The sequence below is a fragment of the Durio zibethinus genome, chromosome 23 (genome assembly GCF_047325235.1).
Source record: "Durio zibethinus cultivar Kanyao isolate XHJ-2024 chromosome 23, ASM4732523v1, whole genome shotgun sequence".
Lineage (NCBI taxonomy): Eukaryota > Viridiplantae > Streptophyta > Magnoliopsida > Malvales > Malvaceae > Durio > Durio zibethinus.
Window position 1 is genome coordinate 7,127,050 of NC_143184.1, and position 14,604 is coordinate 7,141,653.

General features: G+C 34.5%; 2 protein-coding genes and 1 pseudogene across 3 annotated transcripts; 2 read left to right on the plus strand and 1 right to left on the minus strand.

Annotated features, from left to right (window-relative positions):
- Window positions 1-133: 133 nt before the first annotated feature.
- LOC111314427 (GTP cyclohydrolase 1-like) lies at window positions 134-2,969 on the plus strand (annotated as a pseudogene). Its single transcript, XR_016332322.1, has 2 exons — window positions 134-1,034; window positions 1,724-2,969. The product of XR_016332322.1 is annotated as a GTP cyclohydrolase 1-like (transcript).
- A 384-nt stretch (window positions 2,970-3,353) lies between these two features.
- Window positions 3,354-7,544, minus strand: LOC111314428 (uncharacterized). The gene is made up of 9 exons (XM_022915780.2): window positions 7,312-7,544; window positions 7,139-7,208; window positions 6,792-7,007; window positions 5,730-5,911; window positions 5,430-5,604; window positions 5,125-5,336; window positions 4,284-4,409; window positions 4,065-4,168; window positions 3,354-3,687 (listed from the first exon to the last, which is right to left on the minus strand). The coding sequence occupies exons 1-9, from the start codon at window positions 7,349-7,351 to the stop codon at window positions 3,529-3,531; spliced, it is 1,284 nt and encodes a 427-aa protein (XP_022771515.2). The 5' UTR covers window positions 7,352-7,544; the 3' UTR covers window positions 3,354-3,528.
- A 3,221-nt stretch (window positions 7,545-10,765) lies between these two features.
- Window positions 10,766-12,620, plus strand: LOC111313488 (anthocyanidin-3-O-glucoside rhamnosyltransferase-like). The gene has a single exon (XM_022914176.2). The coding sequence runs from the start codon at window positions 10,996-10,998 to the stop codon at window positions 12,391-12,393; it is 1,398 nt and encodes a 465-aa protein (XP_022769911.2). The 5' UTR covers window positions 10,766-10,995; the 3' UTR covers window positions 12,394-12,620.
- The last annotated feature ends 1,984 nt before the right edge of the window (window positions 12,621-14,604 follow it).

Below are 14,604 nucleotides of genomic sequence, written 5' to 3' on the forward strand. Positions count from 1 at the left end.
CTTTCATTTTACTAATATTTTTATTACCTACAGGCTATTGCTCCATACAATAAATAGAATTTTCAATAAAAGGCAAAGATGGATGAGTACGTTAGATTCAATCACAGTAAATGATTAAGTACAAAATATATCTGTTTCCGTTAAAAGCATTAAAAGTAATTGTGCTTGTAAAGATTAAATTTGATTTTTATTTTTAATAATATTTTTTTATGTACAATCCGTAAATTTATTTTAAATTTTATTGAAACATTTAGGAATGTTCTAATTTTAAAATAAAATAAATTTTTGTCACCTAAATTTTATGTATAAAAAATTAAAAAAAAATCATCAATCATCGTCACTGTAAGGATTGAGTTGATGTTGGATGTTGCTTTCTATTTTAGTCGCATTAATAATTTTGTTTTCTTTAGTTATTTTCATCGCGAGCGACTCTCTTTTCTTTTTTTTTCCTTTTTTTAACAGGAACACAGACAAAATCTACCCCCGATTTCATGAAAGAAAAGGACAATTGAAATCAAGATAAATCGACAATGACCATAAAATCACCATGGACAGAATGGCCCCACAGCACCTCCAGTGGCACATAGCATCTTCTTTCCACAAGCAAAGGTCCGGGATATCCTGGCTCTCTTTTCGTTGGTGGGTTGGTGAGATGTGCCACTCTCTCCTCCTAACTCTTTTTTAGTTTGGGCCCCGTACCATCCATGCTTTGAGTCTTTGACCCGCGCACTTTTTTGCCAATGGTCAAAAACCAAACTCTAAATTTTGCCTTAAAATATTTAAGGCGCTTATTGCCGAAAAGCCAGAACTTCTCTTTCTCTCTGCCCTTCTGCCTCCGGGCGCCACAACACCATTGTCTTTTTCTAGGCGTATTGGCTCTGTACAGAATACAAAACAGTGAAGGCTGTAGATGACTAGAGTCATTGAGGATGCTGTGAAAGTTCTGTTGCGGGGTTTGGGCGAGGATGTCAACAGAGAAGGTTTTAAGAGAACTCCTTTTCGTGTTGCCAAGGCACTTCTAGAAGGAACAAGAGGTGCTTTTCCTTGATTGTTGTTATATATGATAGTAATTAATATAATTTGTCTAAGATCTGCTTGCTTTTAAATAGTTTACAATATGTAGAAGAACCGGTTTTACAAGGTTGTTAATTTTTACTCTTTGGCACCTGGTTCAGCGTAAAGTGGAATAAAAATTTTGCTTTTAGCTAGAAAATTTTCCTTTAGTTTTGTTTTATATCTTGCAATCAATAAGCACCAGGTTGTTTTTTCTTCTCTTTGGTCCAGTTCCAAGGTCTTGCCAATGTCATTAAACCAACATGCAAATGGTGTCCATGTAATAGTTTACTTTTTGCTCCATGTGACTTAGCAGGCTAGAAAAAAAAAAAAAAAAACCAAAACAAGCAAATGATACAGAGAGATTTTGAAAGTATGAATAGATCGGTGTTGATTGGTTTTGTTTGTTTTGGCTCGTCTTGCAAGTTTTGGGCTCCAATATATGCATTAGTATGCAAGATTATTGTTGTGTGTATGAAGTTTCTGAAGCTTATTTAGTAAGGTTCTTTAGGCAGTGATTTATTTGTATATAAACGTGTCTACTTTCATCTTCTTCGAGAATTGTTATACATGAACATATTATATTTTTTCACTTGAATGCATATGTATTTATGTTCTTATAATCATTCGTGCTAAGTTTTTATCAAGGCTTTTCCATTACCTTCTTCAGGTTATAAACAAAAAGTAAAGGATATTGTTCAGGGAGCTTTGTTCCCTGAAGTGGGTTTGCATGATGAAGTTGGTCATGCTGGAGGAGCAGGTGGGCTTGTGATTGTTCGAGATATTGACCTGTTCTCATACTGTGAGTCATGCTTGCTTCCATTTCAAATTAAGTGTCATATAGGTTATGTGCCATTCGGTCAGCAGATAGTGGGATTAAGCAAACTCTCGAGAGTAGCTGATATTTTTGCAAAACGACTGCAAGACCCACATCGTCTAGCAGTTGAAATATGTTCAGCTCTGCACCATGGAATCAAGCCAGCAGGTGTTACTGTGATACTCCAGTGTTTGCACATTCATTTCCCGAATCTGTCGTCGGTGTTTCTTGACTCAAAGCATCAAAGATGGGTAAAGGTACTGGTGTCTTTAGGATCAGGGTTTTCGAAAATGAAAATGCTGATGTTTGGGGTGATTTCATGGGTCTTTTGAAATTCAGAGGAGTAAACGTGGAGAAAATTCTAACTAGGGACTCTACAAAACAAAGTTGGTGCCCTTCCTATTCTTCCTCTGTTGCTAAAATTGCCTCTGAGCTTGTAGCATCCTACGTATACTTGGGTGAAGATCCATTAAGGAAAGAGCTCGTGGAAACTCCTAGCCATTTTGTGAGGTGGTTGATGAATTTTCAGAATACAAAGTTGGAGATGAAGCAAAATGGCTTTGCTTGTGGCAGAACAGATCTTAAACCTAGTGTGGAAGTCTGCTTCCGTAATAATGAACAGATGCATTCAGAGTTGAACCTGTCATTCTGGACTCAATGTGAGCATCATCTACTTCCTTTCCATGGTGTGGTCCATATTGGATACTTCTGCCCTGAAGGATTCAATCCCGTTGGAAAGTCCCTTTTGCAGTCGATAGTACATTTTTATGGTTTCAAGCTCCAAGTGCAAGAAAGACTCGCCAGGCAAATAGCAGAGACAGCTTCATCAATCTTAGGTGGAGATATCATGGTAGTTTTGGAGGCTAACCACACCTGTATGATTTCTAGAGGGATTGAGAAGGTTGGCAGTAAAACAGCTACTGTTGCTGTGCTAGGTCGATTTTCAACTGATCCTGCTGCTAGGGCTATGTTTCTGCAGAGCATTCCAAACAGTATTACATCTGGAATATTGTAGTTACAATCTCAAGTTCTTTTTCATAGCTAGATCTTGTCATTCTTTGCCTCAATTCATGCCTTTCCGATCCACAGCAGTGCAGAAGATGGCATAATTTATAGTGTATTTTCTTCATGGACTACAAAATTGCAGCCCATTTATTTGCAGAGGGCATGAAATTGAGAAATTTTTTTGTGCTTACTCACTGTAGCATAAATCCTCTGTGAGAAAATTTCAGGGGCGAGTCAGACTTCCATTATTACTTTTCTTGGCATACTTTTTTTCTTTCGAATATCTCCATGAAACGAGGAAGATATTGAAATTTAAACACCCGTTAAGAAACATGGAAAATAAAAATATATATACTTCCAAGGCTTAATTTTCTCACTCTTTTATTTTTAGTATTTTTTATATATTTTTAATATCTTGGCAATATAATGCCCATAATCTCACCAAACTGCTGCAGAAAAGCTGTAGTACTGTACACCGTCAACCACAGAATAATATCAAAGTTTTAATTCCAATATTTGAAACGATTCGAATTCCACGTACATCACAAAGATCAAACCCTTTACATATACAAAGTCATTCAGAGAGAATGCATTTATGTAGTTTATGAACAGGATTGAAGGGTGTCAAACCAGGAAAATGAAGCTGACTTGCACTAATCCTCTAACCACATGTGCCGGATATCATGCCAATCTATGTGAAGCTTTGATTTGTGAGCATGCCTCATAGTCCAATGTTTCATGTACGCTGCTACTAAGGCAGCCCCCAGCATTGCTAACAGATATACGCATGCTAACAGAGAAACTTTACGTACCTGCATGTGATTATTATAGCCATTATTACTAAGGGAGATCTCTCATACAAAATAATTGATCAAGTTCCATGAGTGTGTGCCAGACCTCGTATCATCATTTGGGCTCATACATAGACATCACGAATAACTATATATATTTCATGTCCAGACTGAACAACAACGAGACAAAAGCTAAATGACTATCTTATTGGCAGAATGGTTCCCTCAAGTAATCTGGATTAGAGCAAAACACTTCCCAATATATTTCATCAGCATTATGATATCAGACCAAAGCAAGGCATGATAAATTATCAGCATGCTTTTCCAATTGGTATATAATGAGAATACAGCCATTAAGAACATTTTAGCCATTAGTATGGGTGCAAGACAAACCAAACCTTTTCCTTTACCCAGTTCTTGTGAGGAAGATTTCGATCTGCATGCTCAAGTGAATAACGCAACATATCAACAATGGCCAACTCTGTCATTGGATCATGGGTTTCTGCAAGATCAAAGGCTTTTATTCAATCCTTAAATCTAATAAATTGCATATATAATTGGGTGGCAAAAAGTTATTAAAAAACATGAATAGATAGTAAATAACTTAATGAAATCACCTGGAGTATCAAAAATTTGTTTTGTAGGTGGAATACCCAGCAGCTCTCCCAAATGAACACGGACACGAACACGATCAGCAATTGAGAGTAAATCCCCATGTGTGATAACCAGAACAGGTTTATCATCTAAATAAAGAAGAAGCAGTTAGCAAGTTGATCACCAGAACTCAAAGTCAAAATTGACTGATCCAGAAAATAAAAAGAAAAACCAATAAGGAATAGGCGAGCAAGAAAACAGAGGGAGCAGGTATAACATGAAACATTTAACCATAGGAAGAAATTGAAGGTGGTTACCAGCAATTTAATACTTTTTTGAATGAACTTAAAATTTTACATTTTTGAGATCATGGCCAAAAAATAAAAAGACGTCAATGTTATTGCCTAAGCAGTGAAGCCTCTAAAGCTTGAGGACTAATTGAACTGCAAGTTATTTAGCAAAGCAAAATTAGGTAACGCCTTCATGGTATCTTGGATCCTTAATTGTGGGGCTTGCGGAACTTGCCAGTATTATTACTAGCTCTAATTGACAGTATGCATGTTTTTACTGGTTTCTACCACTTGATGCAATATCCCTTTCTTCTTGCATCCTTATTTTTTTGTTTCTTGTTTTCTATGGGGCAAAGTGATAGGTTAAGGAGGTTGTGTCTCAGGGTCCACTTCTTTTTGGGAATCAGTTTCCTCCTTTAATATATTCTTTCCCATGTCAAGCATGGTTAACTGCTAGTTTCTGCCTTCTTGCTCATGTTCTAAAATCTAAATTGAAATAAAAACTTTAGTAATATCCTTTATCGATCAGCTCTACATGTTACATGAAATAAAAACTTTAGTAATATCTCTGTACCTTTAAATGACAAGCATGGACACTTGAAAGCCCTGGTGATCATCTGCATGTACTGCACCTCAGCTGGGCTATCACCCTCCATGGATTTCAAAACAGCAACAGCATCAACAACAAAAATGACAAAATTAACTGTCCTGGTCTTGCAGGACCGCCAACCTAGCTCTCGTGTTTTGCACTTTATTCTTCTTCTTAAATTAGAATCATCTGATTTCCTGATTGACAAATCACTAAGATGAACTTATCTGAAAATAGAAAAAAAATTACATGCCTAACAGAAACTACTCTGCAAGGTTAAAAATGCATACCTTACAACAAGTTCCCCATGACGAACACCCTTCTTCATCCAATACTTAATCATATTAATGTTATCAGAGGAGTCGTTACACAAGCCCCGGGTATCAAAAAGACAGAACGAAGCTGAACCTCTTGGGATCATGTATTCTTGAAGATAGTAGGTCCCATCTCCAACAGACGAATTATCTGCTTTAGACAAAACAGTAATTTAAGGTTAAGGATAATATAATAACTACATCTACTTCACCAAAAAAATTAAAGTGATTCTTTATGAATTCAACATCTACTACAAACCAATAAAACAACATTACATGATACTTGAGCTCTTTCTGGTGCAAATTTGTCATTTTCAAATACCCTTGAAATTCTATTGACAAGACTACTTTTTCCACACCCTTTTGGACCAATCAAAAGGAGTGACGTTGTTTCTGGAACATCATAATCACTCAATTTCATGCCACCAACATTCTCAATCCATGCACCAGGAATATAACTGTTCATGTCAAAGTACAGATATCAGTTAAACGTAATACCAAGTCTATCAATCATGAACAACTAATACTGAACTTCAACTACAATAAAATATTCTGAGCATAATGTTACATGCTTGAATTGTCAGCGTATGTATACCATATATTCAATAAGCCCTGTTTTAGCATATCAGGCTGTAGACCACAATTAACAAAATGACAATTGGTTGGCATGAGAACTATGCATCAAACACGTTGACAAAAAAAATTTACAAGATGAAATTTGGCATTCAATCATTAAGTAGCAATTATAAGAAGGTCTCAGAAACTCCACATTCCAGAGTTCATGTTGTTTCGACTAATGCAAATCTGCAAGAAACATCTGAAATAATGTAGCAAAATAATTTGTATTCCAAGCCGATTGTTGATAATCTAATTATATCATAACCTTGGATGAGAGGATACAATCCTTTTGGTTTTGAAACGTAAATTAAAATCTGATTTTCTGCTCTTCAACTAGCTTTGAGAGAGGAAAGCCTTAATAGTAATAGTACGTTGCAATCTTGATTTTGTTGATCATATGAGAATGTCTATTCAAGTTTATTTAAAAACAAACTGAATTCTTCCAGGTTCCATGAATTGTTCCGTTGAGTTCAAGCAACCAACTTCGATTTTCAGCATCAAATAGAAACTAAAGAATAGTAAAGTTGAAAGCCCAATCTATCCCATAATGAACAAAATCTAAAAAGATTCAAGAATTTGGGCTTATAAGGTTTAAACCACTATTCTTTAGAGAAGTCAACTTCTATTTCTTGAACTAAACAAAGAACCTTTTTTCCCTGAAAAAAAAAAAAAAGAAGAATTCTTTGATGAAAGAAAATGAATTCGTGCCAAGATGAAAACCTTAAAACTTTATTCTTTGCCTCATTTAGACTCATACTTCGAACCCGCAATTGATCATAACTCTGCAAGACCTCTTGGTAAACTTGTAGTCTCTGGTTGTTATAAGCCTCAAACTCCAGAGAAGAAGAAAATTGAGGACCCAATTGGTCAAATTCTTCAAGAAGGACGTTACCAGCTTTAATTTTTCCATCTTCAACCTCCATTCTCAAATCATCCCTGATTCATTTGAAAACCAAGTAAACAAATTCAAAATACTAAACCAACATAGAGAGAAAAATTAAATTGATCCTAAGACAAGTACATAGGATAAAATCATTTCATCTTTTGAAACAGTAAAAACAAAATACCTGACCAAAGTGGGTTTTTGGGAAGAAAATGATCGAACTGGGAAATCTTGGTCCACTGAGGATTCTTCCTCTGCCATGTTCAAATTTTGCAAAAGCAAAAATAAAAAAAAAAGGTTTAATATTAAAACAACAATGAAATCAAACAGAACCAGCAAGAGTGAGTGTTTACATACCAGAAGTGAAGCTAGGAGGGGTCATCGTCTCACCACCCATTTTTTTGATTGTTTGATTTTCCTTTGCTTTTGATTTTCCAGTGTAATGGAAAGGACATTGGACCCTTTAAAAGTAAATTCTGTTTTCTTACGGGTTAAGATTTTCTTTTCAACTTCAGATGATAACTGCGCCAATTCGATCATCCGATGAACGTTGACTTCTTGCCAGATTTTTCTCTATTTCTTTCTTTTGACACTTGTCAAAATCACGCATTAAAGAGAGTCCATTTGTAGGTGCGATCAGATTGATTTACAATGGTGGCCGATGGCCGTTGATTTCATGGCTGTATGCATGAGATTAATTGAATACTAAGAATAGTAATATATTAAGTCAGAATGATTCCTTACGTGAATTGTAACGAAAAAAATAATTATTTAAAAATAACAAAATAATAAAATATGTTTTATTTTTTAAAACATTTTTAATTAACTCACTTTAATTATATAATAATAAAATATACTTATTTATTAATTCATTATATAATAGAAAATTTTATGTATTATATTAAATTAATAAAATTATTTTATAATTTTTAAATAAAAATAGAAAAAATAAAGTTAAATGGTAGAGACATTTCCATCCTAACTCCAAAGATAAAAAAGAAAAAAGAAAGTTAGAGGCATAGAAACCAAATAAATCACTTAATAGGCAAGGAAATCAAAGATCAGAATCACTACTTCGAGAAGCGAGCAACAATAAACTATCATCAGCATCGAGGCCCAAATGGCAGCATACTGATCGGGGAGGCTTTTTGTGTGTAAAATTCACGCTGCCATCAGTGACAAATCTTCACATTTGATTTTGAAGAGTAATTATTTAATTTCAAAAAATTAATGTCAAATAATACAATATGTGTTTAATAAAAATATATTAATTTTTTAAGGTTTGTTTTATTATTTTTAGATTGTCAAATATTTATTTTCATATTTATTACATATGTATCAAACATAAATATTAAAAAAAAAGAGAAAATTTAGATCAATTAACAATTTTATTTAAAGTTTTATCAAACAAAAAAAAAAAAGAAAAAGTCACAAAAATATGAGAAGATAAATGCTGGCTATAAAAATATATACTTTTAATATTTGGTTGAAAAATTGTAATATTGTTGAGAAAGCTAAAAAGGTAATTTTATTTTTTTAAGTTTACATGGAAGTGATTTAATATTTATTATAAATCTATTATTTTTTAGAGTTTATGAATAATGATTGCATATATAATAAATAGACAAATAATAATGTGATTTTAATCTTTACAAATTAAAATTGTTAAACTTAAATTAAAAACAAAAAATAAAATTAATAAATAACAATTTTAATGTGAAAACTAATTAAATTAAATTAAATTAAATTTAAACATATAAAATAATTATAGTATAATATATATATATTTTTTAAAAGGGTGAGGAGTACTAGAAACGATTACTTATTCAATTGTCTTTCAACACCTACTGGTATAAAGAAGCACATCAAGAAATGCTATGATCAATTTTTTTTTTTTATAAATAATAAATTATGAAATTTTAAACTGTTAAAAAAGTTAAAAATTTATTATTATAAGTTACCGATTTTTTAAGCTATTTTAACTAAATTCATTAATGTAATAAATGTTTAAGTAACTTTTTATTTAACTATCTCTAGCATTGACATTAAAGGATTGGTAAAATTTTGGGGGATCAATGCCCCCTCTGGCTTTAACCAAGCTCAATGTCATGGTTAGACTTTGGTGTGCCTTGGTCTTATCATGAACTTTAAGCTGAGCAGAGGATGAGGCCTTGTAACCGAGGCAATGATCTCAGAGTTGTGGGTAAATAGTGTGAGCCCTAGTCTTAAGATGTGTGGGCAAATACAAATCAATGTGTAGGTATCTTGGAGCCTAATAGTCGATCGGGTGCTGTCGATTGAAGTCATACACGAGATGTCATTGAGTGGGTTGGTGGAGCATCAAGCAAATTTTGAGAATCCTTGTGGATAAAAGGTAGGTCATTAGGTCTTGAATTAGCTGAAGAAAACTCTCAGATTATTGGAAAGAAAAATATTTCAATTTTAGACATACTTATGATTTTTTTGTGACATAACTGAAAAATCTCTTATATTTTTTTTAAAGAGACGTTTGGTGTTAGCTCTTTATCACCCCTTGGTTAATAAGCAGATAAGATCTTACTAGTTTAAAGTGAGATACTCCTAAACACATATAATGTCTAAGTAAAAAGATATCATTAGATCACAAGTATGATACAATATCTTCTCAGAGTCATAATAAATTAGTAGACAATTAAAGTTAATGAATTTTGTATCATATTTTTACTTTTAATCATGAGATTAGACTGTAATATTTGTTATACCTTTCAATTTTTCCTCCTTAAATCAAATTGATAAGTAACCAAAGATCACGAAGTGATATTTGTATAAGAGAGACATCATCGAGTCTAAGAAATGAGCAAGCCAATAAATAAGCATGCTGCTAGATCATTGTAGCTATTCGATAGAGGTATACTATGACTGAGGTAACACATTTGAATTTTATGATGTGAGATCGATATAATATTAGGTGTCTATCATACGTGTAGGCAGCCTAAATGTGAGGCTAAAAGCCGAGGCTAGGAGATATAAATTCGTGGGAATGAGATGTGCCTAATATGGCTCTGGGCTGGTTGCTAATCAATATTTATATTGTACCTTTGGGTTTCAGAAACCAGAGCTTGTATATAGTGCACGCTAGATTGAGATATCACGACGAGAATTAGAGCTGCACGTCCTTAAGTGAATTTGAGGAGGATCAGTACTTGAGACCTTAGTTCTTGTGGACATGAATGGGTGCTTAGAACCACTCTGAAATTTGCAGGCTAATGATAACGATAGAAATTGAGTTGCCATCGAGTTTGAAAATGTTACGTGCCACCCCGCAGAGTCTGAACCAATAAAAACTTATGAGTATGCGCTTGAAATGATCGATAACCATGAAAAAATAAACTTTAAAAAAACTAACTTTAATTATAAAAAGTTTGGATACCGTACAAACCCGTAATTTCGATATAAACAACGCACGGCCCGTGACACTCCGCCTCTGCTGGGAATATGATAGAATTGGAGCGTAACAGGCTCAAAGCCGAAAGTATCTTCAATTTCTCATTATTAGGCCGAAATAGCCCATACTTACAGAACTAGCTGCTCCTCCAATGAGATTTTAGGTCTAGTTTCTCTATTCCCCACTGTCGTTGTCCAACTATAATGAGAAATTCTCAATTTGTCCTTCTAATTCTAATGGATGATAAGATTCGATGTAATGTTTTTTTGTTAAAAGAAGTTGAAAATTGGAGTAAACTTTAACAAATAAATTCCACAACAACTCAAGTTGAAAATTGATTTGTCAAAATTGACTTGTTTTACGCTGAGTTTGTCTTCAAGTGCCACTTTTCAACTTAGTTGGCTGATTAATAATCACTAAGCTCACAAACAGTGTTTTTGAACTATTCATAGTTCTAGAATTTAAATTACCTGTTGTACAGTTCTGTTCCCTTTTTCTTTATACCCAATTAACCCACGTTCCTACCAATCAACGACTGCGTACATCTATTTACAGCCCAAGATGTTCAACGCACCGATGAAACAAACATCTAGCGAAGCTCTCAAACGATAGCAAACATGGCTTCTGAAGCAAAAGAGCTCCATACGGTGATGTTCCCATATTTTGCTTTTGGTCACATCGGCCCATTCATACAACTCTCTAACAAGCTTTCTCTTCACGGGGTTAGAATCTCTTTCCTGACAGCTCCTGGTAACGTTTCACGCATTAAATCTTCATTCCTTCTTTCTCCAAAGATCCAAATTATCCCTCTTCAAATTCCTCCAATCCAAGGCCTTCCTCCTGACTTCCACAACACCTCTGAAATGACACCTGCTATGCATGAGCTCCTCAAGCAAGCTTTGGACCTCATGCAGCCTCAAGTCAAGATTGCATTATCAGGTCTCAAACCCCAATTTGTCTTCTTCGATTTCTTCCAACACTGGCTTCCAGAACTATGCTCTCAACTTGGCATCAAGACGCTTTGCTTCTCAGTCTTCTCTGCCATCTCAGGTGCTTACCTTACTGTCCCTGCAAGGCTCATAGGAGTAGAAGGTGAGAAACCCACTGTTGATGATCTAAAGAAGCCTCCACACGGCTTCCCAGAAACCTCAGTTACCTCTCTCAAAGCATTCCAGGCTGAAGACGTGTCGTATATTTTCAAGAGCTTTGATGGTGGCCCTACGGTTTATTCTAGAGTCATCGACTGCCTCAACAGTTGCAGTGCCATAGTTATCAAAACCTGCAACGAAATGGAAGCTCCTTATGTTGATTTCATGAAGACTCAGTTTCAAAAGCAAGTTCTTTTAAGTGGTCCACTTACTCCAGACCCACCATCCGGTGTGCTAGAGGAGAAATGGGCAGATTGGTTGGGTGAACATCCAGCCAAGTCTGTTATTTTTGCCTCCTTTGGTAGTGAAACATTTCTCAAAGATGATCAGATAAACGAACTAGCTATTGGTTTGGAACTCACAGGATTGCCATTTTTTCTGGTTTTGAACTTCCCTGCTGGAGTTCATGGCCAGGCTGAGCTTGAGCGGCTCTTGCCAAAAGGGTTCACAGAGGCGATCAAGGGTAGAGGGGTTGTCCACACAGGTTGGGTCCAACAGCAGCTTATATTAGCCCATGATAGTGTAGGCTGTTATGTTTGTCACTCTGGGTTTAGTTCTGTTATTGAAGCTTTGATGAACGATTGCCAGTTGGTCCTGTTACCATTCAAGGGTGACCAGTTCTTAAACTCAAAGCTCATCGCGGAGGACATGAAGGCGGCAGTGGAGGTGAGTAGGAGAGAAGAGGATGGGTATTTCTCAAGGGAAAACATTAGGGATGCTGTCCAGACTGTGATGGTGGAGGTTGACAAGAAACCAGGCATGTCCATAAGAGAGAATCATAAGAAGTGGAAGGATTTCCTGCTGAATGCAGAGATACAGGGCAGGCTTATTTCTGATCTGGTTCAAGAAATGAAAGCCATGGCATAAAAGTAAAACGCTTTCCGTTGGGGTCCTTGTGCTTTCCATTGAAAGTCGAAGCATCTTTTATGTGTTTTTCAATAACTTTTGGCAAAGAATTCCCTCAAATAACAATAAAAAATAATTGCCAAAGCTGCAAATGTTTTTACTTTTTTAATAATTTTTTAAGTTATTTGAAGTAGTATTTGAATAATGAATTTTAATATATTAAAAATATTATTATTTAACTAAATAAATCTAGCTATCTTGAAGTACTCTTTAACCAAATCAATACTAATTTGTCCAAAACACAAATCTATTATAAAATTGAGTAAATTATACAAATAATCACTTAATTTTGAGTGACTTTTTATTGTGATCGTTCAATTTTAAAAAAAAATTAACTTACTAACATTCAAATTTTATGTTTCCATTCTCTGTCCTTAAAACGCCACGTTTCAGAAGGACGTGCCCTTCATTAATTAATTTTTGCATGGGATGGGTTTAGGCATTGCACGGTAAATGTTCACTAAAATGCCAGAGACAAGTTACCAAGCAGTAGACGTGTAGTAATAAACCAACCACCATTCCTTTCAAATTTCCTCCATTTTTTTTTTCCACAATCATTACTTTTTTAAAATGGTCTAATCCGAACCATTACCCAAACTGCCCATCCTGTTTTATGCCCTTGAAGTCCACTTGCCTCCCCATTTCCCCTAGCGCTTTCACATCTACCATCACCTCACTGTTTTTATCACTGCCCTCTGAATGCCATTCCTTTACCATGCTGGCCACACCCACAACGAGACGAGCATTGGCACCCTAGTGGTAGAAGAAATAGAGATCGCCTAGTTTCATCGAATTGAGGTGTTTCTGGGTCGCTTGGTCTTCCCATGACCACTCTCCCGTTTGTGTCTTCAGCAGCCAGTACTACATTCATTTCACCAATTGGAATTTGTTTCTCTTTGGATTTTTGGTTACAGAGAAGGAGAAGAGTAAGAGAGCTTAAAAGAGGGGAATGAAAAATTAAAAATAAAATAAAATGTTTTGACGGTTGACAGGAAAAAAAAATTGAAAAAGAAAAGAAAAGAAGATGGAAAGAAAAAAATTGCCTTCTATTTTTTTTTTTAATGCAATGTCATTGGCTTTTTCTGATACGAAATGTTACGGTCTGGGAATTTAGCTTGGACTCGTCCTCGGATCTTAACTTCAGATTCGTGCGCCTGTCTTGACAACAAACATATCGTGTGGCCCTCGTGAAATCAAACATATCACGAGATCATGGTATCTTGTCATAGTAGAGTTTGATTAGACACTAAAGACTCGTTGATAAAAATAATTTTTTTTTTTTTAAAAAAAGTCACAGTCATGTTAAAAAGTCTGAAATGAAAATTATTTTATTTTAATTTTAAATTTATTAAATATTATTTTTTAAAATAACTGTATAAAATAATAATTAAAATTTAATTTTTAAAATTAAACAATCAAAATATAAAATCTTATATGATTATTCATGTAATTTACTCAAAAACAATGATTTAGCATCTCTAATCCGAAATTAATCCAATAAAAATAATGAGAGTAAACATAATAAAATTTGACTCTAAAGCACTAATTTCGTATTTAGAAGCTTTGGCTCATTAGCGTAATAATGGTCCTCGAATTGGACATGAAAATCTTAGCTCATTTAAATCTATTGTCCTGGGATTGAACAATTACGGAGACAGAAAAACCTTGGAGATCAAAAAAATCTATTTAACATAGTGGAGTTCTCTCGAAAACAACTTACAAAGTTTAAAATTCCATTTTAAATGTCTTGAATTAAAACTTTAAAATAATCCAAATCATTAACAAACAATGATTTTTGTCTTAATTGTTCAATTTGATTTTGTTGGGTGTTATTTTTGAGGAATAGATGTCACAACAGAATCCAAGGTAGGAAAATCAAACAAAAACATGGCTATAGCATTTAATGTTTCACTTTATGTCATTTTCCCAATCACATACAATCTGACCCAGCGCCTTAAATGTTACAACTATTTCATGTCTCTCTCTAAACAGTGAACAGAAACTTTTGGCCAAAGAAAAGAAAGGCTATACGGCTTCTGCTTCTGGAAGGGGTTTCAGCTACCGACAAGTTTTCTGAAAACTAGATTTGATGGCAGCGATAATTCATTTACTTGCACTTTTGCTTACATCAACCATATAGATGCCCTTAGCTTATGTCTTACTTCCTTTGCT

Bases quoted from the DNA above. Each gene is read 5' to 3' on its own strand.
- LOC111313488 (XM_022914176.2), top strand. From the start codon at position 10,996: ATGGCTTCTGAAGCAAAAGAGCTCCATACGGTGATGTTCCCATATTTT.
- LOC111314428 (XM_022915780.2), bottom strand. From the start codon at position 7,351: ATGGGTGGTGAGACGATGACCCCTCCTAGCTTCACTTCTG. The intron at 7,209-7,311 runs GTATGTAAACAC...TGAACATGGCAG, and splicing joins CCCTCCTAGCTTCACTTCTG to AGGAAGAATCCTCAGTGGAC. The intron at 7,008-7,138 runs GTATTTTGTTTT...CAAATGAATCAG, and splicing joins CAAAAACCCACTTTGGTCAG to GGATGATTTGAGAATGGAGG.